The sequence below is a fragment of the Perognathus longimembris genome, chromosome 6 (genome assembly GCF_023159225.1).
Source record: "Perognathus longimembris pacificus isolate PPM17 chromosome 6, ASM2315922v1, whole genome shotgun sequence".
Classification (NCBI taxonomy): Eukaryota; Metazoa; Chordata; class Mammalia; order Rodentia; family Heteromyidae; genus Perognathus; species Perognathus longimembris.
The window spans coordinates 70,872,994-70,897,031 of NC_063166.1; the positions used below are offsets into that span (position 1 = coordinate 70,872,994).

Consider the following 24,038-nt stretch of genomic DNA (forward strand, 5'->3'; position numbering starts at 1 on the left):
CTATTGCTTTTTAGCTTAGATAGGTCCTTCATGGAGACACTTTTTTTTTTTTTTTTGCCAGTTCTGGGGCCTTGGACTCAGGGCCTGAGCACTGTCCCTGGATTCCTTTTTGCTCAAGGCTAGCACTCTACCTCTTGAGCCACAGAACCACTTGCGGCTTTTTCTGTTTATGTGGTGCGGAGGAATCGAACCCAGGGCTTCATGCATGCAAGGTGAGCACTCTACCGCTAAGCTATATTCCCAGCCACATGGAGACACTTGTTATGTCTACCCCTCCATGTTCCAGCCCTTAGAACTCTGCATATGCCTCCACAAACCCATGCCCTTCACCTCAGCTCTCCACCTCAGCAGCCCTCTGCCACCTTCTTCCATTTGGGGCTCTTGGGTATTGAAGGAGTGGTGAAGGCAAGGTTCTGGAGGCAAAGGAATGGGGAGCAGATCCTCACCGTGCCCCTCTTCCTGGGAAAGTGACTTCACCTGTGGAAGCTCTCCTCAATAGCAGACACAGCTGGGCCAACTTTACAAAATTCGATGAGGTTTGCAGGGAGGTCCTACTAGGAAAGTACTCAGCAGATCTGATCCAGATAAGCATTTGCCAAATATTAGCTAACTAAAACAAGAAGAGTCCAAATGGTCCACTTTCTATTTCTCCAAAGCTAAAAGAAGTAGTCTTTGCCTCCCCATTTCTCTTGGCAATACGGTATCTGCCTCTATTGCCCTGCTGACCCTAGGATGGACAAGACAAACAGACCTCCTAACTCATCCAGCGGCCTCTTCTTGATCATCTTGCAGGTGCTAGTAGCTACAGAAGACTTCTCATTCTTTCTCAGCATCACCCACTTGACATCTTCTCTTAAGCAATCTCCTGGGCACCTTCTCAGGGAGGATGGGTGGGCTCATCTGGCTGGCCCCTGAGCAGAGTAGGCTCATACAGGGGAAGACAGGTGCCAGACTGTGAACACTGCCTGCTCCATGATTACAGAGAGTACCATCTTTTAGGTGATAGAGAATGACAAAAGTTGAGCCTAAAACTACAGAACATGACCTAAAGGTAGCCAGATGACTGATGGGTGAAAAGGACTGGGTTAGAAGCAGTGAGACACCTGATGTAACTGACATACCAGAAATGACCAGATCCCACGTAAGAGGAGACAGACCCTGGAGAGACTGATAGGACTGAAGTGACGTGGTGCAGTCATGACCGGGGCCAGAGAGGCCCCAATTCCAAACAGAAATCACTCACTGCTGCACACTAGCCTGTGAGGTGAACCCACAGCCATGAGGGCTACTGCTTGCGATAGCTGTGGGGTGTGTGTGTGTGTGTGTGTGTGTGTGTGTGTGTGTGTGTGTGTGTGTGTGTGATGTCTGCAGGCTTCAGTTAATGAGAGACATTTTTACACTGGCAATTTGGTGTAGAATTGGAACCATATGGCACTCATAAAAATGGGAATAAAGACTAGTTCATATTTGACCAGTAAGTGAAAACAAACAAAACCAAAAACCAGCCCCCAAAGAGCAGTTCCCCTTGCAGACTAGCCTACCCAAGAGAAGCAGCCTAACTTGCACAGTAAGACAGCTAAGTCTATGGCTGCCTAAGGATGGGTTGTTCCTCAAAGTGGATTGAAGGCATGAGGCCAGTGGCTGACCTAACATCTGGGTGAGGTGCTCACAGGGCAAAACCTGTATAATGGCAGTGGAGTGAGGCAGAAAGGATGTTCATGATGTGCGTGAGGCAGGAGAGGATGGAAATGGAAGGTAAACAGTGAAGATGAGCTCAGGAATCAAAGGCCAGCCTGGCCTCGCTGTGAAACCATGTGCAAGTCAGCCTCTCACCCAAACTTAGTTGTGAAACAGAGTGGTGGCCTATGCTCTGCACACCTGCCAGCTCATCTGGCAGTGCTCATAAAAGCAGAAAAGCCTGGTGAGGGTATGAGAAGGATGCATCTACATCTGGGTCTTATATAGCATCTACCACACGCATGCAGACTACTGTCTCAGAGGTTATGCCAGGCTACAGTGCTGTCTTTTACAGGTTTCTTCTCACAAAGCCCAGTTCAAAACACTCATCTGGGAGGCTGGAGAATGATCTGTTGCTTCAGAGTTGTCAAGAGGAGACTTGGGAAGCAATATTCTTCCTTCTAGGAAAGGTCAACTGCCCAGATCCTTAGGGAGTGTAGCAACTGATTGATAGAGACATCCATCTATCCACCCATATGGCTTGCCAGCCAAGCCTAGCCTGGCAGGTTCTGGTCAAGGAACAAACACTGCCCCTATCCTCAAGGATTGCGAAGGGACTTACTGACCAAGCTGAGGAGCTGGGACCACAGTCAATAGGGCCTTGTCAGCTTTCCTCCTCTGCAGACCCATCCACATCTGCCCGGAATGTATGCAAACATTCTTGATAATCTTGTACCCAGGAGATTAAAAGTTTGTTCTTTAATGCAAAACCCTTTAATTAAATACTTAACATACTTTCTTTCAACTAACATCTCTAAGACTGAACAACGAGGATAAAGGTCACCAATGTCTCACAGAAAATGGCTTTGGAAATATTAACTTCCTGGTCCAGTCCCCTTCTCGAAGGGGAGAAACAGGCCTAGAGAAAAATAGGTAAAAGGAGATATGGTCACAAGTGAAGTGGGTGGGAACAAAGCCCCAAGCCTTATTTCTCTCCCGCGCCCTTGCCCTTCCTTGGAGGACTGCCATCATCAGTGTGGGACAGGGGATTGACAGGGGTGATGAGCTGTCCAAGCTCTCTACAAGTTACCCAGGAAAAGAGGTGAGAGGCCAGAATCACCCAGAGGGTTAGTCTTTGGAGAAGGGTCTTATTTACTCCCCATATGACAAAGCACTCACACACAGATCTGTTAAGACTGGAACCTCTGGAGGGGAGATGCCAGGAATAACTCTGAGGGAGTCCAGCCAGGCCTGCAGCACAGAGGGAATAGTACTGGGGAGGCAGATACTCAGCTGGGCTTTATGGTTTCCGTAAGAAAGAGAAAACCAAGGCTCACGGAATTGTAGTCATGAAGGCAAGGCTTAAGGCCTGGGCTCCTTGAAACCTCACATCAGGTTCTTAAGTCCTCCATACCCAACAAGCTCTTTTGTCTGAAACATTTAGGGGATGTGTGGCCAGCCTCTCCCTGTACATTGAGCCTCATTTGAATCAGTTTCTCTCCACACACTCAGCTCCGTCCCCTGAAGTTTGGCAGACCAAACTCTCTTCCAGCCTACCCACTAGCTTTAGACATGCTTCTCATTCCCAGGAATCCAGACAGGGCAGTGGACTTCCTGACAGCTCTGGTACTTACACTGCTCAGGTGCTGCGTTGTTCCCTGTCCAATGAACTCTTCCTTACACACTGCACTGGCTCATGGTCACTTGGAAATCACATTGAGTGTTGAGCCTGTTGCCAGCAGTTTAATGCACATACCCCCTCACACTTAAGATCCTGCGAATGGTTAGTGCTCTAGCTTTAAACAGTCTGACCTCTTTTCCCCCAAAGCCTTTGGGTACTGATTTAAAGGCAGCCAGATATACTGGTAGTTCTTTTTGCTTTCGGCCCGTTTTTTCTGTAAGCACAGAAATGCTTGATTAAATAGAAGAAAACATCTTTATTTCTTCACTGCTTACTTATACTTAATTTTCAGGTCTGGGTCTCAATGTCAGTCCTCCCAGACTGATATCACATCCTTCCTGAGACTCCTTCCCAGCACCTGCAACAGCCCCTAGTTACGTGTTTCTGAAATAATCTGCCCATTACCCTGTAGAACTTGCTGATGGAAGAGACTGTTCACTGAGGTTCCAAGTCCTTGTTCTGCATGAAATTTTGACAAATGCCAGTTGAATGAAATAAAAATGAAGGGCTCTTTTCAAGGCAGAAGAGGGCCTCATGGACCATGCCCTCCAGAAGTGGTGACTACAAAGGAGGAAGTATCCCTCACACTCCATGGAAGGCTAAGCAAAGTTCTCTAGGCTCCAGGGAGAAGTCCTGGGAAGCTTCCTGGCAGAGGCAATATCTATGGTCACATGATACACCAATCAAAGCCAACAGCACATATAGGCACTCTCCAAAGAGCCTTGCCACCTACTCAGAGCTCAGCCACCTTCCTCAAACAGGCCTAGGATGACCTTAGCAAAAAGAACCCCTGGGATATGAGGGGTGGAAAAACTGTCTTCACTCTACACACCACATTTTAACTCTAAGGGAACTGAGGCCCAGAGCAGGACACCTTTCTAGTGGTTGGTTTTTAGGTATCAGGTGAGCAGGCACCCATTCCACACTGGGAGCCACAGTGGACAATAGGATGCATGTTTGTTTTTTTTCCTAAGGCCTTGGTCCTACTTTTGCAGTAGAATTATCTACTGTTTTCTTTCCCGAAAGGCATTTCAGGAAGAGGGGTGGGTGCTGGGCAAGGTGGGAAATGTCACTGGGCAGTTAGAATGCTGACCTGGGAGGGATGGGGTAGGATATGGGCTCCATGTGAAAAGAACCACACATCTTTCAGAGGAAGGCCCGAGTGTGATTCTCAAGCAACCTGACCTAAAACAGAGAGCTGCTCTCTAAAGGAGAGCAAAATAAGCAATAATTTTGGCTTCATTTATTATCCAGGTGCCTCCACAGGAGAGTAGGGCCACAAAAGCCTTTGTTTGTTTGGTTTGTTTTTGGAATTTGCAATTGTCTATTTTGTTAAGTCTTTCCACTAAGCTAGAATTGTGAGGTCCCAGGGAGTCAGGCCTGGGTCTTGCCCTGAAATCCCCAGCAAGCTGGGTACAGGGTCTCAGTGTTTGTTGAACAAACCATCCTCTCTGTATGTACAAGTCCTCAGCTTGTCAAGCCTCTGCAAAACCACAAAGCTGATCTGGACAACCCAGAAAAGAATCAGATAGGGGAAAAATAAAACAAACAGCATCAAAAAACCCCAGCAGACATGATAGATAAAAGTTTGATTTCTGGAAAACATCTCCAAAACCAGACAAGTCTTGGATAACTTTTAATCAAGAAGCGAAAGCAGGGATCAGCAATGCTAGGAATGGGGAAGGGAGGAGCAGGAAGTAAGGGGGGAAGATGGGAAAGGAGCAAGAGAAAAGTGCATACAATGTTACAGCAATAACTAAACAGTGTAGGTAAGACAGGTGATGTCCCAAGAAATCACGTAACTTCTCACAAGAGCCCTGGGCCTCGATTTCACTTAACAGAGTGAGGAGGAACAATTCAGAGGCAGATGTCCTGCACAAGCCTTGCCAAGCTTCACCTTCCTGTCTCCCTGGGGCACGAGTGTGAGCAGGACACTCACGGCATGGAACCACACGCTTCTCCCACTCTGAGCCACGGCCTGGAGTCCTCTGGGTGGACAGACAGTCTTATTTATTTTTCCACTTTAAATGCCATGAGGGGTTTCCATTTTATTTTTGCTTCAAAAGCAGCACCATTAAAATCCTTGCTGATTAGAGCTCCAGCTGTCTTACGTTGTTTGTCAAGGGAACTGTTACTCAAATCTCCTATGGAGGGAAACAATTTCAGGCAGGAAGCCCTGGAAGCTGAGAAACCCAAGTGTCATCTCTGAAAACTTTCAGACTCCCTCTTGTGCACCGCCTGGCTTGCTCTGGTCTCCCCTCCCTCTCCCCCAATCCCACCATCTGCTCTCCAGAGAGCAGATCGAATTTTCAGGCTAAGGTACTCTGGCGCCAAGTCCTCAGTCCCCTGCCCCCTACCAACTAAGAAATCCAACACCACGCATGACCCAAATGGACTGCAGCCACATGAAATCACAAAGTAAAGTTTATAAAGCTTTATTAAACATTTCAAACAGCTGTGCAATGAACACACCAGAAATGAAAGCTCTAGAACAGCAGTCCACATGTTTCACAAGTGTGGCCTTTGCAGTCCCATTTCCTACATGGCCTGCCTCCAGTTCTGTCCTCTGCCAAGCCCACCTCCCTCCCTCCCAGACAACACTGAGGGATGGATCCAACTGGCAGGACAAGCATGCTGATCCCTGTTGGGCAGGGGCCAGGACAAAGTCTCTTTTGCCAACACTTGCTACCGAAGCGCAGAGAAAGGGAGAAAAAAAAAGCAAATGACAGTCACAAAGTCTTCCTGTGCATTCTCCATAAGGTACAATCCATGTGCACAGGAACGAGGAAGCTCCTGGCAGGAAGATGGAAGACGATGGCCACTGCTCCCCTGCGTCTTGTCTGAATGAACCACCATGAAGTTCACCGTGCTGGTCACTGCAATTCCCATGCTAAATAAAAACTGCAGCAGCACCTACTACAGCTACCTACTAGTAAACCTCAAAATCAGAACATGTTCGGTAAAGCTTCTTCAAAAGGAATATACACATGTACTTACACACATACATACAGTCACACACACACGCGCATACACGCATGCACAAACACACATACAGAGCACAGAGAAAAATATCCAAACACCAACCAAAGGGATCATGGCTGCTATGAAACACATAAATACTTTCCAATTCATTCTGCAGGGGACTGCTGAGTCTATGTGAGTACACCACACGTCCATCCTGCAGAGCATGCACAGGAGACACAGGGAGGCCCCCTTTAGGAAGGCTGAGAAAGGTAGGAGGAAGGGCAAAGGGAGTGAGGCCAGGCTGGAACACATGAGCCTGGACACCCAGGTGGAAGAGCAACACCTATCTGATGCTTCTTTCCTAAAAATGAAGCTGAGAAAATACTAGAGATTTGGGGACAACCAACAGTCAAGACATGTTTCTGTCTAGTCTGCTGAATAGGGAAAGGAGGACGAAAAAGCGAGGCTCTTGGGCATCAGCAATCTCTTCAAATTCGAGATAAGTGCAAAAACAAGCCCTGTCTTAGACAGGTACTCCCCCCAAAAAGGGACAGGAGAGAGGAAATAAGGGAAACCAGGAAAGGGACTGAGGAGTCAGCAACATTCTGAGAAGGAGGGGGGACCCTGACAAGGAGGGGTCACAGAGGTGACAGGAAGACTGAGATTTTATCTTCCCAGGTAACACCAGGGCAATTGGCCAGGATGGGTGTAGATAGACTCCTCGCAGCAATGAGGCGAGGGGGGTGGCCATCCCACCAGCCAGGACCCAGAGAGGGACAGAACACACACAACCACAAGATCACCCACAACTGTAAGACTCTACAATAAAAGCACCGGTCAGTGCCATTATTCACATTATAAGGATAAAACATCACAGGCCAAAGAGGCGCCATCAGGAATGTGGCACCCGCAGGTTGCGGGATTTGAAACTCCAATGCTTTATGACCTATGTCAGTGCCTCCCCTCCCGTCTTCTGCTTCCTTGGAAAGCTAGCAGGGTGGCTGTTAGGTGCCCACGACGCCGGGGTCATGTGACAATTCTGGAAGCGGGGAATCAGAGCAGTGGTACAGGAAACAGTTTCCCCAGCAACTATAGCAGATGAGGAACAGGGCTGCCAGGAAAACCAAGGCACAAATAGTGCAAGGCTTCCGCTCCAGGAGGAAGCTGAGCAGGTAGAAGCCCATGAACATGGAGTGGCTGAACCACAGGGCGGGGTTGAGGGGCTTGGGGATGAGGAGGACGGGCAGCAGCCACTGGAGGCAATACATGATCTCTGCCGGGCAGGGCCTTCGTCAAGGCTGCCAGGTACCGCTGCAGGAACCGACCTAATGGGAGCCAGTGGGTGCAGGTGGCTGCCCTCCACTTTCTTCAACCCTCTCTCCAGGAGCTGAGCCGCTGTGCTCTCTGGCTGTCAGCCTGGGATCACCAAGGCAGCAGGGATCCTGAAGAGAAAAGTCAACACAACAAACAAAGAACAGACAGACAGACAGACAAAAAAAAAAAAAAAAAGAACAGGAACAGAATGTATACTTATTTGGAAAAATGGATCATGATTAACAACAGCAAATGTGAATGCCCTTTGCCTCCCTACCCACCCATGAAGGTCTACTCTGCAGTCACCAGTTTGAGAAACCTCTTGGGGTATTTCCCCCGGGGCTTCTAACTGGGGGCTTCCTGAGGCTTCTAACTGAGGGCTCTGTGGCTGGGTCCTACAGTGGACCGGCTTTGCCAGGGGACCCTGCCCAGCAGAGATCACGTATCGCCTCCTGGGGCTGTAGTCCGTCCTCAAAGGCCCAGACCTCACAATACCGTCCTGTGGTTGCCACAGGACACCACCTGCTCTCTGCTATGCCCCCTTGTGGTGAAAAAGGGTTCTGCACTTAGTCTCTCAGCAGTAGGTGCTGGGATCAACAATGAGGCCGCAACAAGTCTAAAGAAGTCACCCCAGGCACTGCAGGCTGGAGATAGATGACAGACAGTGGATAGTGAATCCCCCCCGCCCGATGGCGGCGTGGGCCAGGCCTGCCTTTTTCAAACAGCTCAAACTGGTTAACTTCTTCGAAAGTCAATACAGGGAAGAAAAAAAAAATCACCGCTACTTCAAACCAAAATGATCGAATTGGCTTGGATCATTACAAATCCATCTCCCGCTGGCATTGTAGAGACCCTGACCTCTATGAGCTTTTAATCAAAATTAATTTCCTATCCACATAGGGGCAAACGCCAATTGGTCTCTGTGCCAAGCGGTCTGCAGCAAAAGCAGCGCTTTCGGCCCCTGATCGCCGCGGGGCTTTAGGTCTTCCCGCCCTACCGCCAGCAGGATACGCTCTCAGAAAGGGACCTGAAGAATGGCTGCTCTGAGAGGGGCTCCCAGCCTCTGCTCCGCTAGGGAGATCAGCGAGACTAACGCTCAGGGATAGCGACTCATTTCACCTTCACACCCGGCTGCGACAGTCCCACAGGCAGCCTGTGAATCCCTGTTCCAGCCCCAGTCGCCTGGCGCGGCCGGAGAACCACTCGGCCCACCTCTGAGGGTTGGGGAGAGTGAGCGGGAGACCGCGGAAAACTACCCAAGCACACACTTTGGCTACTTCTCCACGCTGAGCGTTCCTTTTCACACACACAAAAGGGCCCCGATCCTTCCCTCTGGTGCGACCACCCTGGCCCCTTGGAGGACGCGCAGCCGTTCCTGCCCCAGAGCGCAAGGTTTCCTGCGGAAGCCACGGACCCGCGGCGTGGACACACGCGGCCCACCGGCCAGGAATCGGGGAAGGGTTTCGCTCTGACAGCCCCCGGGCACGAAGCGGACAGGGCTTCATTAAAATCCCCCAGGATGCGGAAGGTGCTAAGCGGGAGGCCGGTGCCGCGCCCGGAAGGTGGTCCCGCGGCAACGAGGCTCCCTCCCCTAACTTCGGGTTTACGACTGTGCCGCGGCACCGGACACTGGGTTTGAACGTTCGGTTCAGGGCTTGAGGAGAGGGATGCCGCACTAAGAGTGTGCACCCCCTATTCGGCCCAGAGTCCTGACCCCTCAATTTCATATCAAAATTCAAAAGCGGGAAGGGCGGAATCTTCTGGAAAGGGGCTCAGATGGGACGCGGGACGGGGGGGCGGGGGGCGGTGAGGAAAGAGCAGATGGTGGATATTTTTTTTCTTGTTGTTTTTTTGTTTTTCTCTCTCCTGGTGAACGAGGGGCACCGCGGGCCACCCCTCCTCCTGAACGCCCCCCCAACTGCGCATGCGCACTCAGGTGGCGGGCGGGTACTTAAGGCGCGGCCACCGCGGCTGCGGCAGTGCGCCCATCAGCGGACTCCAGGAGACCAGCGGACTCCAGGAGACCAGCGGACCTCGGCGAACCCTCGCTCGACCCATCCACCACTCTCGGAACCATGGCGGCAGTGGCGGCGGCCTCAGCTGAACTGCTCATCATTGGCTGGTACATCTTTCGCGTGCTGCTGCAGGTAAGTGTGCCCGGGCTCTGGGTGGGAGACGATCCCCAATGCGTGCATCCCAAACTCGCGTCCCGATAGCCGCCTCCCGGACCCGTCCTGCCCCGTCCCGAGATTGCCGCGATCCCCGGGATCCCTGCCTGTCCTAGTGCCGCGGTGCTGTGCCGCCGCACATCCCCGAACTTCCTCCCGTTCCCCGCGGCCACCTCCCCGTGTAGACCCTCCCCGGTGCGCCCGCGCCCAGCCGGGAACAAAGACTTGGGGTGCGGCGGTTGCCCGCTGTGGACGATCGCCGAGACTTTTAGCGACCTAAGTGGTAAGAAAACCCCGCTACACACAGACTCGATCTCAGGAGGGAGGCGGGGCACTTGTGTGTGGCAAGACGGTAATGTTAGCTGAACAAAAAATTTCCTCCTTAAAAATTGCGCACTGCAGGGAAATTTTCTTTAAAACAATATATACACATTTAACATATAGCACTCGAGGGGTAGTATGGAAAAAAACTTAAAAGCCACTTCTTAATTTTAAAAACTTCACAGAAGAACCCTCCAAGTTTGAGAGAAAGTAGCCAAAAGGGGAAAAAATAGAGAAAAATACGCATTGCAGGAAAAGGATATCAGACCAAAAAAACCCAAACCAAAACAAACAAAACAAAACCACTTCGTAGAAAGAGTATTAGATAAAAGTCGCATTGCAGAAAAAAATAGACAAAGGAGCTAATAAAAACAAATGAATTGGACAAAAGCACTAAACAAAACAATTAGAGGGAAAAAAGCCCTTCACAAGAAAAAGAAAAATGGAAGGGGAGAAACGCGCTTCCAAAAATAAAAAAATAAAAATACATGACTTTATGAAAGAAAAAAAAATGTGGCAATAGTGCTTTGCATAAGACTAAATCAGAATAAAGCGCTTTGCCCACAAAACCATTTGCCCATGAAGCTCTCTTTGGCAGGGAGAATTCCCTGCTAAAGAAATCCTTTGCCAAAGGAATTGCCTATTTCCTTCAAGGTGTTCCTGGAATGCTGCATTTACTGGGTAGGATTCGCTTTTCGAAATCCTCCAGGGACACAGCCCATTGCAAGAAGTGAGGTATACCTAAGTGTGGCTCCAATCAGCTTGCCGCCACGCAGCCCTCAGCACAGCTGGAAAAGCTCCAGCTGCTCTGACTCGTGGACAAGCTGCGCCCCGGCCCGCCTCTCCAGCTCATGCTGGACAGGCGGGCGGGGCGGGGGGTGGGGCCGGGGTGGGCAGGGTAGCTCCTCGGACTGGCTACTGGTACGCTCCACTAAGGTCAGGTTTCTTGCCACAGGTGTTCAGGTACTCCCTGCAGAAGCTGGCCTACACGGTGTCGCGGACCGGGCGGCAGGTGCTGGGGGAGCGCCGGCAGCGGGCCCCCAACTGAGGGCCCACCTCCCAGCCCTGGGCGGCCGTGTCATCAGGTGCTCCTGTGCATCTCGTCCAGCACAGGAGCCAATGCCGCGCAGGAATGGGGGGTCCCCCGTGCTCCCTCGCCAGAGGGGCACTAGCCAAGGTCAGTGAGGGGCCGGTAGGCCCCTCGGAGAAGCGACAATGACGACGAAACCAGATCCCTTCCCGGTCCCTTTGCACCCGTCCCATTTGTGGGCGGGGCGGGAGGATGGGGGGGGATGAGGAGCAGACCCCCGTCTGGGCATAGGCACGACATTCTGATCTGGAGGAAGCCGGGACAGTGCCATCCCAGCCGGCAAGCCACGGGCCATACCAGCAGGCCCTACCATGGAAGTCCAACACATTCCAGCGGCCAGCAGAATGGACATTCTGACATCACCAGCCGAAAAGCCCTGAATCTCAAGTGCAGCAGAAAAAGCAACACCTCTGTGCCTGTGTGGCGGGACTGAGGGGGCGGGGCATGAGCATGGAGGGTGGAAGGAGGGGGTTAAGAAATTGAGCGGGGCCCTCTCACTGTCCCTTGCCTATGGCACCTGTATTCCATCCTTGCTGCCTCTGCCCCTCATTCCCCCTTTTCCCTACTGCCTCCCAAGCCCACTCCCCCTCCCCCAAATGTGTCACTTGATTCGGACCTGTTCAACCAGCAAATTAATCCCATCTCTACTAAAACACCTTCTCCGAAACCCCCCGCCCCTCACTGATCTTGCTTTCCCCAGTCTCATGCAATTGTGGTAGATGTAGTAAACGCTAATAGCATTAATCGTGTCGTGTGCATTAGTCGTGTTTCCCTGGCTAGACTGTAAGCTCCTAGAGGATAGAGACTGCCTCTGCAAGTAATAAAATAGTACCTCCCCCATCTCGCAGTATCCTAGGACCCTGTGGGGTGGTGGAGGAACACCAAAAGCTTGTGTCTTATAGCTTTTCTTGATTTCATTAGTCCCTGAATGAGGGACCACTTCCCCTCCCCAGATGGGTGGGGGCCTTCACTTATGGTCCTGGAAAAAGAGACCAATGGCAGATTGTCACTTTGGGAAAGATGTCAGGAGGGGAAAGAGGTTGGGAGGGAGGGAGGGCGTGGCGTAGCCCTCAAAGTAGGGTACAGAGTTGGGGAAGATGTAAGGAGGGAAAAGAGGGTGGGTGGGAGGGAAGGCATGGCCCTCAAAGTAGGGTACAGAATTGGGGAAGATGGGAGGAGGGGAAAGAGGGCGGGAGGGAGGGCGTGAGGGAGGGCGTGGCCCTCAAAGTAGGGTACAGAGTTGGGGAAGATGGGAGGAGGGGAAAGAGGGCGGGAGGGAGGGCGTGGCCCTCAAAGTAGGGTACTGAGTTGGGGAAGATGGGAGGAGGGGAAAGAGGGGGGGAGGGCGTGGCCTTCAAAGTGGGGTACTGAGGACCTACAGAGGTGGTTTCAGGACACAAGCCATATTCCAGGTCTCATCCAGAGACCTGGGGGGGGGGGGGGGGGGGAGAGAGACACACTAGGTTTTACAGTGAATATGGGATAGGTGTGGTGTGGTGCCCCCTTTTGGCCAACTTAATGCTCTAAGCCTCAAGGCCAGTCCAAAGCTGTCTGGCCTGGCCTTAAAATTCTCCAGCCTGGCCCCAACCTCCCTGGGTTTCTCACTCTACCTGCTGGAGCCTCCTCATCCCTAGGATCTTAACAGATCCTGCCAGGGCTCTCCCCATCGGCCATGAGTGGGAGGGTGGCTGCTCTGCTCCCTTCACTCCTCAGTGAGTCAGGGTTCTTTTTACATGGAGTCAGCTAACTCTCACCAAGTGACCCTACCACCTGTTCAATCTCATCTTTGGGTTTTGCTGTCCCTGTCACTACACATCTGTTCCTGGATCAGCACCAAAGGAGGGAGTTAGAAGGTCATAAATCCTTTTTTCTGCCATATCCTCAAATCGCTTAGGCACAGCTGTTTCAGTCAGGAGCACAAGTCATCTCACCCTTCTGAACCTGACCATGTTCCACTACCCTAAGCAAGCCCCTTAAATTTCTCAGCCCTATCACGGACACCTGTAAAGACACCATCTTCATTCAGCAGTAGAGGTAAATGGAGGCAAAGGATGCAGATTTCAGTTTGGTCTTGGCTTTGCTATGAATCAAGTCAGCCTCAACCACCTAGCAGATTCACTAGCCCCTCCCCCTTTTTTCTCCATCAAGATCCCAATGAACCCTCAGATACTAGGAATAGCCTATCAATGTGGCAGTCAGGACTCTTCAGGATTTCAGTGGGATGTGCAACCAGAGCCTCTCATCTTCCTTAGTGGGGTGGCTACAGCCAGAAGCCAAAGCAAGTCTCCTCTTGCCCCAGGGTGACTCATCAGCCTGCAATGCACACACTTCCTCCCTCCTAAAGCCTGTTTTGACAGACCTCAAAATGGGAAGTTTCTGAGATTTTCTATCCTAAATCACAGTCCATCCTTCAACCTGGGCTGTCAGTGAATGCCTGTGTTTCTCTTGGAGCTTTGAACAGGTGGGTACCATTCCCCACGGCCCCAGATGCTCTAGTCTCAGCCCAAGTCAGCCAACAGCTGAGTTCAGTAAGGCAGGCCAATGCACTAGTGAAGGGTTCAGCTGCTTGGGACACAGTACACCCTGTCATCTTTCTCCCATTGCTCACCACAAAAGGTAGGGGGCAGCCAGTAACCCCAGGGCTTTCCAGATGATCTTGGCAGCATTTTTCCCCCATCTATCCTCAGCAGAGTGCTAAGTGTAGGATGGTAAGATTACAGACTTTCAGGAAAGGGCTGCTCTTGTGGCTTGAACCCAACGGATGGCCTGATTTTGAGATACCCATTCCCTACTTTCAGCTCCTATCCCCAAACCCTCTTGCTTGGTCAGCAAACTAAATCCACTGGAGAAGACAGAAGGAATGCATTTCCTTTTCCTCTCCAGGCCATGCTACAAATCTGGTTCAAACACATCTTGTTTATACAATGCTTTCCACAAGCTACACCATTAAAACATTTTATTCTTGCAGAGAAATGAGATGTTTTGTTGTTTTATTGTAAAGCCTTAGTACACAGAGCTCTCTAAACCATTGCCACCCACACACATACAAGGTCAAGAATGGAACAGATGAAGTTTCAAGGGGATTGGAATGGTTTTGTGGGACCCCGGCAAGAGGTGACACTCTTGGGACTAATGCCTGAGAAAGTTTAGTTTCTTAGCCTAACCAGCTGAAGTTAAATTGGGGTGGGGGGGCGGTTATGTCACAAATTTCAGAAGACACAGATGGTCTCTTTCAACATTCACAGAGATATGAAGAGACACTGTTATCTCTGCCTATGGAGCGTGTGAACTGTGATGGGAGGAAAGGATGTTTGTTTGAGGGGTGGGGTGAGAACAAGTTTCTGGAGCTTTGGCTGCAGGGCCAGCCACAGCTGGAAGAGGAAGCAGGTGTGCTGTGAGCCATTTACTAGATACCTATTTTCAAACGGCATTCCCTCAGGAGTCAACAAACACACAAAAGGGAGATTCTTAATCTGTAGTTATTTCCATCTCTCTCTGGGATTCAATGTCTGTACACATAAAGACACATCAGTCTAACAAGTCTCTTTCCCTGGGGTGACCTCTGACTTCTTCCATATAATCCCAAAGCACATTATCACTGTATCCCTGGAAATGATCAGCTGTGGTCTCCCTCTCCTTCTCCTGCAGGGCTTGTACCCAGGCAAGAGTCAGATTCCTGAGAATCTCCAAGCAGGAAGTCAGAGAGCAAAGGCAATGGCTCTGGGGTAAATCACACTGTAACAGGCCTGAAATGGAATGCATGAGTTTCAAAGATAGGAGAGAGAGAGAGAAAAAAAAAATAGGTAGTTTAACCTACATTTCTTTTAAAAAAACAACATATGACTGATAAAAGGTTAAACTGGTCTTGGCAGCAACCCTTTTAAGACCACCAATTTCAGATACAGAATGGATCTGACCAGTGGAAATTGACCAGGCTTCCAGAAACCCTTTTTTCTGGTTTTTTCTTTCTTCTTCTTTTTTTTTTTTTAACAGATTTGCTTAACATTAACTCATCTCTGATTTAAAGCAACAAAGAAGCAGTTGGCATGAGCACAGAAGATGGAACTTTTTTTTTTTGTTTTTGGTCCCAGCTTTGGAGTTGCCATCCAGAAGGCTGACTCGATGGGTTGGATCGTGTCAGGCAGGGCAGGGACGCTGTCCCCAACACCTCAGTTCCCTAAAAGGGACAAAAGATGATGGGGAACCTACAAAGAGAAACGCTGTTTCTTTTCTAGGACAGCAGTCCCCCAACTTTCCTAATATGTATCGCTGAAAATGGACACAGAGGCCTGGAAGAAAACTTTAAAAAAAAAAAAAAAAAAAAAAGGAGGAAGGAAAAGGCAACTGTCTCTGTCCGTCCCCCCTCCCCCCCCCTCCCCCCCTCCCCCCGTGTGACAGGCGTTCCCGTTCCTCCGGCTGCCCTTCCAGGCCACTCCCCGCACACGAAGGAAAGGGCAGGAGTGTCCAGACTTGACGTACACTTTGCAGAGATTGAAAAGCACCCCGCGACCTGGAGCCACGCGCCGTCCCGGCACCCCAGCCACCAGCGTGGCGCCGAGGGGTGGCGTTCCTTCTCCCTTCTCCCTCACGTCCCGTCCCAGTGGCCGGGCGAGGGCCAGGCCTCCGGCATGCGGTCCCCCCGCACCGACCCCGCCGGTCCCATCCAGGGAGGGTGCTGACCTTGGAGGCCAGAGGGAGCCCCGAGGAGCCCCGAGACCCACCTTGGGGACGTCCCCCGCCCTCCGAGGCCCAGGCCGGGGCCGAGTAGGGCAACCATTCCCAGACGCCGGCCAGGGGCGCCCCCACCCCCGGCCGGAGCGCAGGGGAGGAAAGCCCGTGGGGGACCCCGCGACGCCTAAGGTGACCCGAAGGGACAACATGGCGGCGCGGCCGCCCCGAGGGCCTCTCACCCCGCTCCGAGAGGGCTGACGCCACGGTACCTGCGAGGCTCGCCATGGCGCCGCCGCCACTGTTGCCGCTCGCGGTCGCAGCCGGCCTCCACCTCAGCTCGCCGCCGACGCCGCCGGAGCCCGGGAGACGCCCCCTTCGTCTTCTAGTCCGGTCTGCCGAGGACCCTCGCCCGAGATCGGGCTGTCTACAGAGAACGCCTGATCCGATGGCCCGAAACAAGACCACGAAATAGCATTTATCCTTCTGTATCCGCCACTCACGACGTTTGAAAGGTTTCTCTGTGCTTCTGTGGAGTTGCAGAAGTCCAGAGTCTTCAAACACGAAGAATATCTAGTCAGGCATGATGTGGGCAGCCCCAAGCCCAGGGCCCCATGGTCCCCTCATGCATATGCAGCAGATTGTGATCTTTACTCCAGGTGAGCCGAGCCAGCGGAGCCCAACCTCTTGCAGGTGATCCGGAATCTGGCCTCTCGGGGCTCAAAGTTCGCCTTGGCCCTGGCCCTATCATCCAGGGGAAAGATCCAGGCTCAGAACCTGGGTCCTCCTCCTCCTTCCCTTTCCTGGCACCCCTCCTATCTGTAGGAGTGCCTGCCCCAGGGAGGTTGTGATCACTGGGTAAACCCACTGGCTAATTAAACACAAGTCATGCGCACCTAGATGTTTTAGCATAGAGCTAGTGGCCAGGAGGTCGGTTGCTGAACTCAAGGTGGGGCCAAGTCTAATGGATGAAGTGTCAGGGGAAGGGGGAGGAAAGACGTCATCCAGTAATCACTATATAGTAATCATTTTAATAAAATTCACACTTAACTATGGGTCACAGGAAGTGTTGTGAGAGGAAGTCAGGGTTGTGAGAAATTATTGGGGTCCTAGTTGGTGAGGGGTGAAAGATGAGATGGAATAACAGCAACAAAGGACAATTATGGAGTAGTGTCAGGCAAGAGGGAGTGGGCAGATCAGATACCTTGCCCCAGATGTAGAGGTGGGAAGGAAGGAGCGGAAGGAGAGTGAGAGGTTATGGAATAGGAATGGCATGGAATTTGGGTCGCTGCAAGGCCGGCCACACTGGTTGCCCAGCTTGGAAGGCATGGGGAGTAAGTGTCAGAGACCAGCTAGGAGGCAGGTGCAGCACCTCCCGCTCCAAGGAACTGTGACTGTGACTGGGTGGTGGCTAGGGGAGCTGGGGATGGAAGGGATGTAAAGTTGGTGTGAGTGGGCACCAAGGAAGGGATGAAAGAGTGGGAAAGACTGAAGAAAACACATGGAAGATCAGAAGTTTGGCTTTGAGAAAATTGTTTGTGCATCAGTGGAGGTTGAGATCTGAGGATCCAAAGCCAGCCCAGGCAGCAAAATCTGAAAGACTCTTCATCTCCAATTAACCAGCAAAAAGCTGGAAGTGGAAATGTGGCTCAAGTGGCAGAGCACCAGCCTTGAGCTGAAAAAGCTAAGTGAGTACATGAGCCCCTGAGTTCAAGCCCCAGTACCAGTACACACGTTTGAAATGCCCGGGCATTTCATCCCTGGGTGGGTAGCAAGGTGAATAGTCAGTCCTCTGTGAAATCAGCTCTGAAGGAAGGCTGAGGTGCCCCTAGCACATGGTACATCTTGGTGCCAGAGGGAATGTAGGTAGGAGAGTGGGCAGAGGAGGAAGAACCAGGAAATGAGGCCGAAGGTAGCAGGATCTGGTAGTCATGCATTCCCAGGGAAACAATGCTTGATGGACCTGACTGCTATGAAGGACAGAAATGACATTTGAGTTTGAGAGTGAGAAGGGCTTGTGACTCCTTTACAAAAAGAAAAGAAAGAAAAGCCAACACTAAATTAACTAGCTTAAAATATAAGTAGCCTGAGACTTGGTAGTAGGAGAAAAGAGTGGTTTGGCAGTGTTTTCAATGACCTACATCCTTCCCATCTCTGTCGTCCCTGTGCTGGACCCAAGATGGCCACCTCAGTTCATGGGGTGACATGCAAGTCAAAAGATGTCCCCCAGACCCCTGGCCAAGAGTCCCAACAGGCCTGGATGTGGCCCTCCACCATTCTACTATTGCTGGGGTCAGTGCCAGACATATCCAGTGTCTCACTCCGGAGGGAAAGAGGAGTCTTGTTGTGGAAGCTGAGCGCTGACAAGAAACCAGAGCATCTGAAGTTGCCACTGGCTGAGGACATTGGTACAACCACTTAGAGGAACTCTGTCTCACTAAATCTTAACCTACATCTGTGTTAGGAATTTCTGCTCCTAGGCACTGACCCAAGAGAAATGAGGGCCCATGTCCGCATAAAGACTTGTGCAAGAACGCTTGCAGCAAATTAATTCCTAGCTCAGCTGGCCTAGAAACAGAATGATTCAACAAATTGTGGTAGGTTCATCCAATGGAAAGATACAGTTGGCCCTTCACATATATCCACAGGTGAATTGATCAAAGTGGAAAGATTGATTTCATACAATCTCAAACGTATTGGGGAGGGGTTGGGGATACCTGTATCTGTACTGAACATGTCAGAACTTTTTCTTGTCATTGTTCCCTAGGGTATAAAAATGTTACATAGTGTTTACATAGTATTAGGTACTACATTGTAAACTATCTAGAGTTGATTTAAAGAACACAGAAGGATGCCTGTAGGTTATGCAAATACTACACCATTGTATGAAAGAGCATCTTTGGGTTTTGATATCTACAAGGGGTCTTGGAACCAACCTCCTCTGGATGTTGAGAGTCAAGAATGTTATATTTTACATACGAAAGAATAAACTGCTACTAGGCACTGGTAGCTCATTCTTGAAGTCCTTGCTCCTCAGGAGACTGGGACCTGAGGGTCAAGGTGTGGAGCCCACTTGGATAGACAAATCCTAAAGCTTTTATCTCCAATAAACCAGCAAAAAAAATCTGGAAATGAAGTATGGCTCAAGCTGGTAGAGTTCCATCCATGATCCAAAAAAGCTGAGTTCAAACACACACACACACACACACACACACACACACACACACACACACACACAACTACCAAGACATGCAACCCCTCTGGATTACTCTGACATACAGTATATAAGCCAAAATACAGCCAGAGCCCAGACCAGCACATGGCATATAATTCTGTTTGTTTGTGGCTCAAGGACAGGCAAGACTGGCCTGGCCTGGGCCAGGCAAAAGGTATGAAGGAGAAGGTGTGAGATACAGTTGGCTGGGAACCTGGAAAAAGGTGATATTAATATGATTGGTGACTGCATTGTAAAAACTCATCAAGCCGGGTGCCAGTGCCTGTAACTCTAACTACTCCAATAACTACTCAAAAAAGCCAGAAGTGGCTCTGTGGCTCAAGTGGTAGAACGCTCACCTTGAACGAACGAAGCTCAGAAGCAGCACCCAAGCCTAGAGTTTAAGCCCCAGGACTAGCAAAAATACAAATACAAAAGCAAACAAACAAACACACTCATCAAGCTATGAGCCCACAGTCAGGGTTATGCAGGTTACACCTCAAGAGAAAATAGGATAACAGAAAGGAAAGAGTACCACATGGGCCCCCTTCCCAGTGCCCATTCCACATGCTTTGGGGCAAGGATGGGTCTGGCTGGGGGACACCACCTTCTAGCACTTTCGTACCATATCTGAGCACTGCCTTGGCCTCCATGGGAAACCGTGGGGATCCAGAAAGTTGGAGAAGGGAGGGCGGAGCTTTTCCTTCCCAGGGAGCAGCTCCTGCTCTGCCAGCCCTTTCCTCTTTCTCCCCCAGGCCTGCCCTCCCCCTTCAAGCTCAGTTCCACGTGGGATTCAGAGACCATGGCGGGGCATGCAGAAAAAAAAAAAACACGTACCTAAAGTTTTGCCAAAATGGAGCCTAACTTCTTGTCCAAGCTTTCCTCTACTTCCTCCACTCACCCAACACTTCCCCCCAGGATGCCTGCCCTCCCTTGTTCCACATTCTTCAAGCCCTGTGCCTTTGTCCCCAGCCCCCTTCCAGCACGCTTGAGGCCTCTCAGGCCTGGACCTCCCTACCCTGGGACCTGACTGGCCTCCTCCTGGGTCTCATTGCTGCCTCTCCTCCTGCACCTCTGTCCTCCATACAGCAGGCTGGGCAAGCCTCCCCGAATGACCCAGTACTCCCCGCCTCTGCCTCACCTATGTACATCCTCCCCCCCAGTCTTCAAAGCCCCAGAGGAGAGACTAAAAGCCTGCCTCAGGCACTACAGCACCTGTCTATCAAACCCATGGCTCTGGGTTCAAACCTCAGTACCAATAAAACCAAACCAAACCCATAAACCCAGATCCAATGTCACCTCCTCCACGAAGCCTTCGCAGCCTACCGGCAAATACAGACGGAACATTCCAAATATGCCAGCCACTGTGCTAGGCACAGTGGGTAGCAAAAACAGATACCTTTCTGCAGCATGGACCCTCCTGTAGCCTGTACAGATGGGCCATGAAGCAAGGCAGTGGACAAGCTCTTCCTATGTCTGCGGACCCCCCAACCCCAACCTCAAGTAGCTTGAGAGTTCAACACTGGATCTGCCAGGAAGAGGAAAATGGTAATTATTGAACGAGTGAATAAATGAAAGGCCAAGTCCCCCCCTCCCACACACACCTTCTCTGCCAGTACTAGGCCTTGCGTTCTTGCTTAGCTTTTTCCAGTCATGACTGGTGTTCTATTACTTGAACCATACCTCCAGTTCTGGCTTTTGTGTGTATGTGTGTGCTGGTCCTAGGGCTTGAACTCGGGTTCTTGGCTCTGTCCCTAAGATTTTTTTTCCTCAACACTAGTGCTCTACTACTTGAGTCACACCTCCCCACTGCTGGCTCTTTGGTGTTTAATTGGAGATGGTCTCAAGATTTTGTCTGCCTAGTCTGGTTTTGAACTTTGGTCCTCAGATCTCAACCTCCTGAGTAGCTAGGATTATAGTCATGCCCACCCATGCCCAGCTTGTTTTTTGAGATGGGTTTGAGTTGTAGCTCCGGCTATCTGGTACTCACTGTGTAGCCCCAGGCTGGCTGAGAGTCACAATCCTACCTTAGCCAGGCATGCCCCAAACACACCCACACTCTCTTTTTCTTATTCTCAAAGCTTCTGACAGTCTGTTACAGTTTGTGGGATTCCATTGGAACTAGATGGCAAATTTGGGGCTAAATGGACAAAAATAAAAAAATAGTTATGAACAGGAAAACATTTTGTGGAATTACAGTATCTATTTTCCTGACAACAACTTTCTATATTAAAAAAAAAGTCAGGGCTGGGGATATAGCCTAGTGGCAAGAGTGCCTGCCTCGGATACACGAGGCCCTAGGTTCGATTCCCCAGCACCACATATGCAGAAAACGGCCAGAAGCGGCGCTGTGGCTCAAGTGGCAGAGTGCTAGCCTTGAGCGGGAAGAAGCCAGGGACAGTGCTCAGGCCCTGAGTCCAAGGCCCAGGACTGGCCAAAAAAAAAAAAAAAAAAAAAAAAAGTCAGTATTACCTTCTCACAAAAACCTAGATTCAGGAAATTCAATTCATAATGGAACAACAGTTAAAGCTATGTGATATCACTGGGGTGTTGTTGGCTCCTGCCCATAATCCTATTACTCAAGAGGTTGAGATCTGAGGATCACAGTTCAAAGCCAGCCTGGGCAATAAAGTCCATAGGACTCTTTTTTTTTTTTTTTTTGGCCAGTCCTGGGCCTTGGACTCAGGGCCTGAGCACTGTCCCTGGCTTCTTTCTGCTCAAGGCCAGCACTCTGCCCCTTGAGCCACAGCGCCCCTTCTGGCCGTTTTCTATATATGTGGTGCTGGGGAATTGAACCCAGGGCTTCATGTATACAAGGCAAGCACTCTTGCCACTAGGCCATATCCCCAGCCCCCTCCACAGGACTCTTATCTCCAATTAAGTACCCACCCAAAAAGCTGAAGTGAAACGTTGGCTCAAATGTTAGATGGGGGGTGGGGGGGGACTGGGGATATGGCCTAGTGGCAAGAGTGCTCGCCTCATATACAGTGAGGTCCTGGGTTCAATTCCCCAGCACCACATATACTGATAATGGCCAGAAGTGGCGCCTGTGGCTCAAGTGGCAGAGTGCTAGCCTTCAGCAAAAAGAAAGCAGGGACAGTGCTCAGGCCTGAGTCCAAGCCCCAGGACTGGCTAAACAACAACAACAACAAAAAACCCAAACAAACAAAAAACAAATGGTAGAGGGCTAGCTTGGAGTAAAAAGAAGCTCAGGGATAGTGCCCAAGGCCCTGAGCTTAAGCTCACACACACACACACACACACACACACACACACACACACACACAGAAGTAAAGCCAGACCTGAAGGTATGCACTAGGAGGCTGGTGGATCTGAGGCCAGCTGGGATATTTAGACTTGTCAAAACAAAATAAAAGGAGAAGGAGAAGGAGAAAGAGAAAAGGGAGGCAGAAGGAAGAGAATTCTGGAAAAGACCTCAGCAACAGCAGCTCTAGGGTAGCATAGATGACAGCCCCAATGCTGCAGTTTCTTCTAATATCACGTTTCCTAGCTGTGAATCCTCACCCAAGTGACTTAACCTTTTCCCCAGGTTTAAAATGAAAAAACGATTGGCCCCTAGGGGACAGAGCTCCCCTATTGGGATTCAAAGAGTGCTTATCATAGCACTGGTCCCAGAGCAATCACAGACACCTGTTCCTAAGTAGATTAAATGGATCATCCCAGGGGCTGGAAACACTGTGGGCTCCCAGGTCAGGAGTGCTCCCCTCCTCAACCAGTTGCTGCAACTACAACATAATTCCTGAGGCTAGATCATTTATAAAGGAAAGAAGTTTCTCTGACTCATAGATCCGGAGGCTGGAAGTTCCAGAGGTTTGAGTTGGCATCTATTTGGCCTCTGGGGAATGAGGGTTTTCTTACTGAAGACATCACGTGTAAAGACAGAGGCCAGCTCAGTTTCTCTTCCTCTGCCTGCAAAGCCACTGAGGCTGATAGGAGTGTCTCTCTACCCTGCCCTCCTCTGAACCCTGTTTAATGACTCCACAAACCATACCTCCAGATGTTGTTACTATAGGATGTGGAGATGAAGCTTCCCACACAAACACTTTTGGGAGACACGTTCAAACCATAAGAGCTCTTTCAGACCACATGGCCTTTCACAGGGCAGAGCAATGAAGTTCCACACCCCAGCCTGCACCCTTGGCCACTGCTTCTGCACTCCATAGGCAAGCTGCCTGTTTTAGCCAAGGCTGTGGTGACACCTAGTGGTCAGGTGGGGAGTGGCCTAATCTTTTACAATTATTAACCCCTGATACAAACAGTAATGATATTAAAGCTTTCCCAGAAAACTGTTGCATGAAATGATTCAGCTCATTTGCAGCACAATCCTGTGAAGTACTAAGTGTTATTCTACTTAATTGACAGAAGATGAAATGAAGATGCTGGAAGATGAAGTCCAAGCAGGGACTGATGGTACTTGCCTATAATCCCAGTGACTCAGAACCAGGTATCTGGAGAAGAGAGAGAGAGAGAGAGAGAGATAGAGAGAGAGAGAGAGAGAGAGAGAGAGAGAGAGAGAGAGAGAGGAGAGAGAGAGAGAGAGAGAGAGAGAGAGAGAGAGAGGAGAGAGAGTGAGAGAGAGAGAGGAGAGAGAGAGAGAGAGAGAGAGAGAGAGAGAGAGAGAGAGAGAGAGAGAGAGAGAGAGAGAGAGAGAGAGAGAGAGAGAGAGAGAGAGAGAGAGAGAGAGAGAGAGAGAGAGAGAGAGAGAGAGAGAGAGAGAGAGAGAGAGAGAGAGAGAGAGAGAGAGAGAGGAGGAGAGAGAGAGAGAGAGAGAGAGAGAGAGGAGAGAGAGAGAGAGAGAGAGAGAGAGAGAGGAGAGAGAGAGAGAGAGAGAGAGAGAGATTACCCTGCTTTGGAGGGGGGCTTGTCTTTGAACTTTTTTTGGGGGGGGCAGTCATGGGGTTTTTGAACTCAGGGCCTGGG

At 50.5% G+C, this 24,038-nt stretch overlaps 2 protein-coding genes across 5 annotated transcripts; one reads left to right on the forward strand and one right to left on the reverse strand.

The window, feature by feature from the left end:
• Positions 1-5,777: 5,777 nt before the first annotated feature.
• Positions 5,778-16,253, reverse strand: LOC125353462 (BLCAP apoptosis inducing factor). The gene is made up of 2 exons (XM_048349165.1): positions 16,156-16,253; positions 5,778-7,764 (listed from the first exon to the last, which is right to left on the reverse strand). The coding sequence occupies exon 2, from the start codon at positions 7,588-7,590 to the stop codon at positions 7,327-7,329; it is 264 nt and encodes an 87-aa protein (XP_048205122.1). The 5' UTR covers positions 7,591-7,764; positions 16,156-16,253; the 3' UTR covers positions 5,778-7,326.
• Nnat (neuronatin) lies at positions 9,287-11,956 on the forward strand. Of its 4 annotated transcripts, none has more exons than XM_048349162.1 (3): positions 9,287-9,783; positions 10,780-10,855; positions 11,081-11,956. In XM_048349162.1, the coding sequence occupies exons 1-3, from the start codon at positions 9,712-9,714 to the stop codon at positions 11,308-11,310; spliced, it is 378 nt and encodes a 125-aa protein (XP_048205119.1). In that variant the 5' UTR covers positions 9,287-9,711; the 3' UTR covers positions 11,311-11,956. The 4 variants fall into 4 exon arrangements, with proteins under 4 accessions (XP_048205119.1, XP_048205120.1, XP_048205117.1 ...); XM_048349163.1 differs by having other exon boundaries at positions 10,780-10,860; positions 11,081-11,317; XM_048349160.1 differs by having other exon boundaries at positions 10,780-11,956.
• Positions 16,254-24,038: the final 7,785 nt, after the last annotated feature.

Excerpts from the sequence above, each read along its gene's own strand:
- LOC125353462 (XM_048349165.1), bottom strand. The coding sequence starts at position 7,590 with ATGTATTGCCTCCAGTGGCTGCTGCCCGTCCTCCTCATCCCCAAGCCC.
- Nnat (XM_048349160.1), top strand. The coding sequence starts at position 9,712 with ATGGCGGCAGTGGCGGCGGCCTCAGCTGAACTGCTCATCATTGGCTGG. Across the intron at positions 9,784-10,779 it reads TCTTTCGCGTGCTGCTGCAG|GTGTTCCTGGAATGCTGCAT; the intron begins GTAAGTGTGCCC and ends ATTTCCTTCAAG.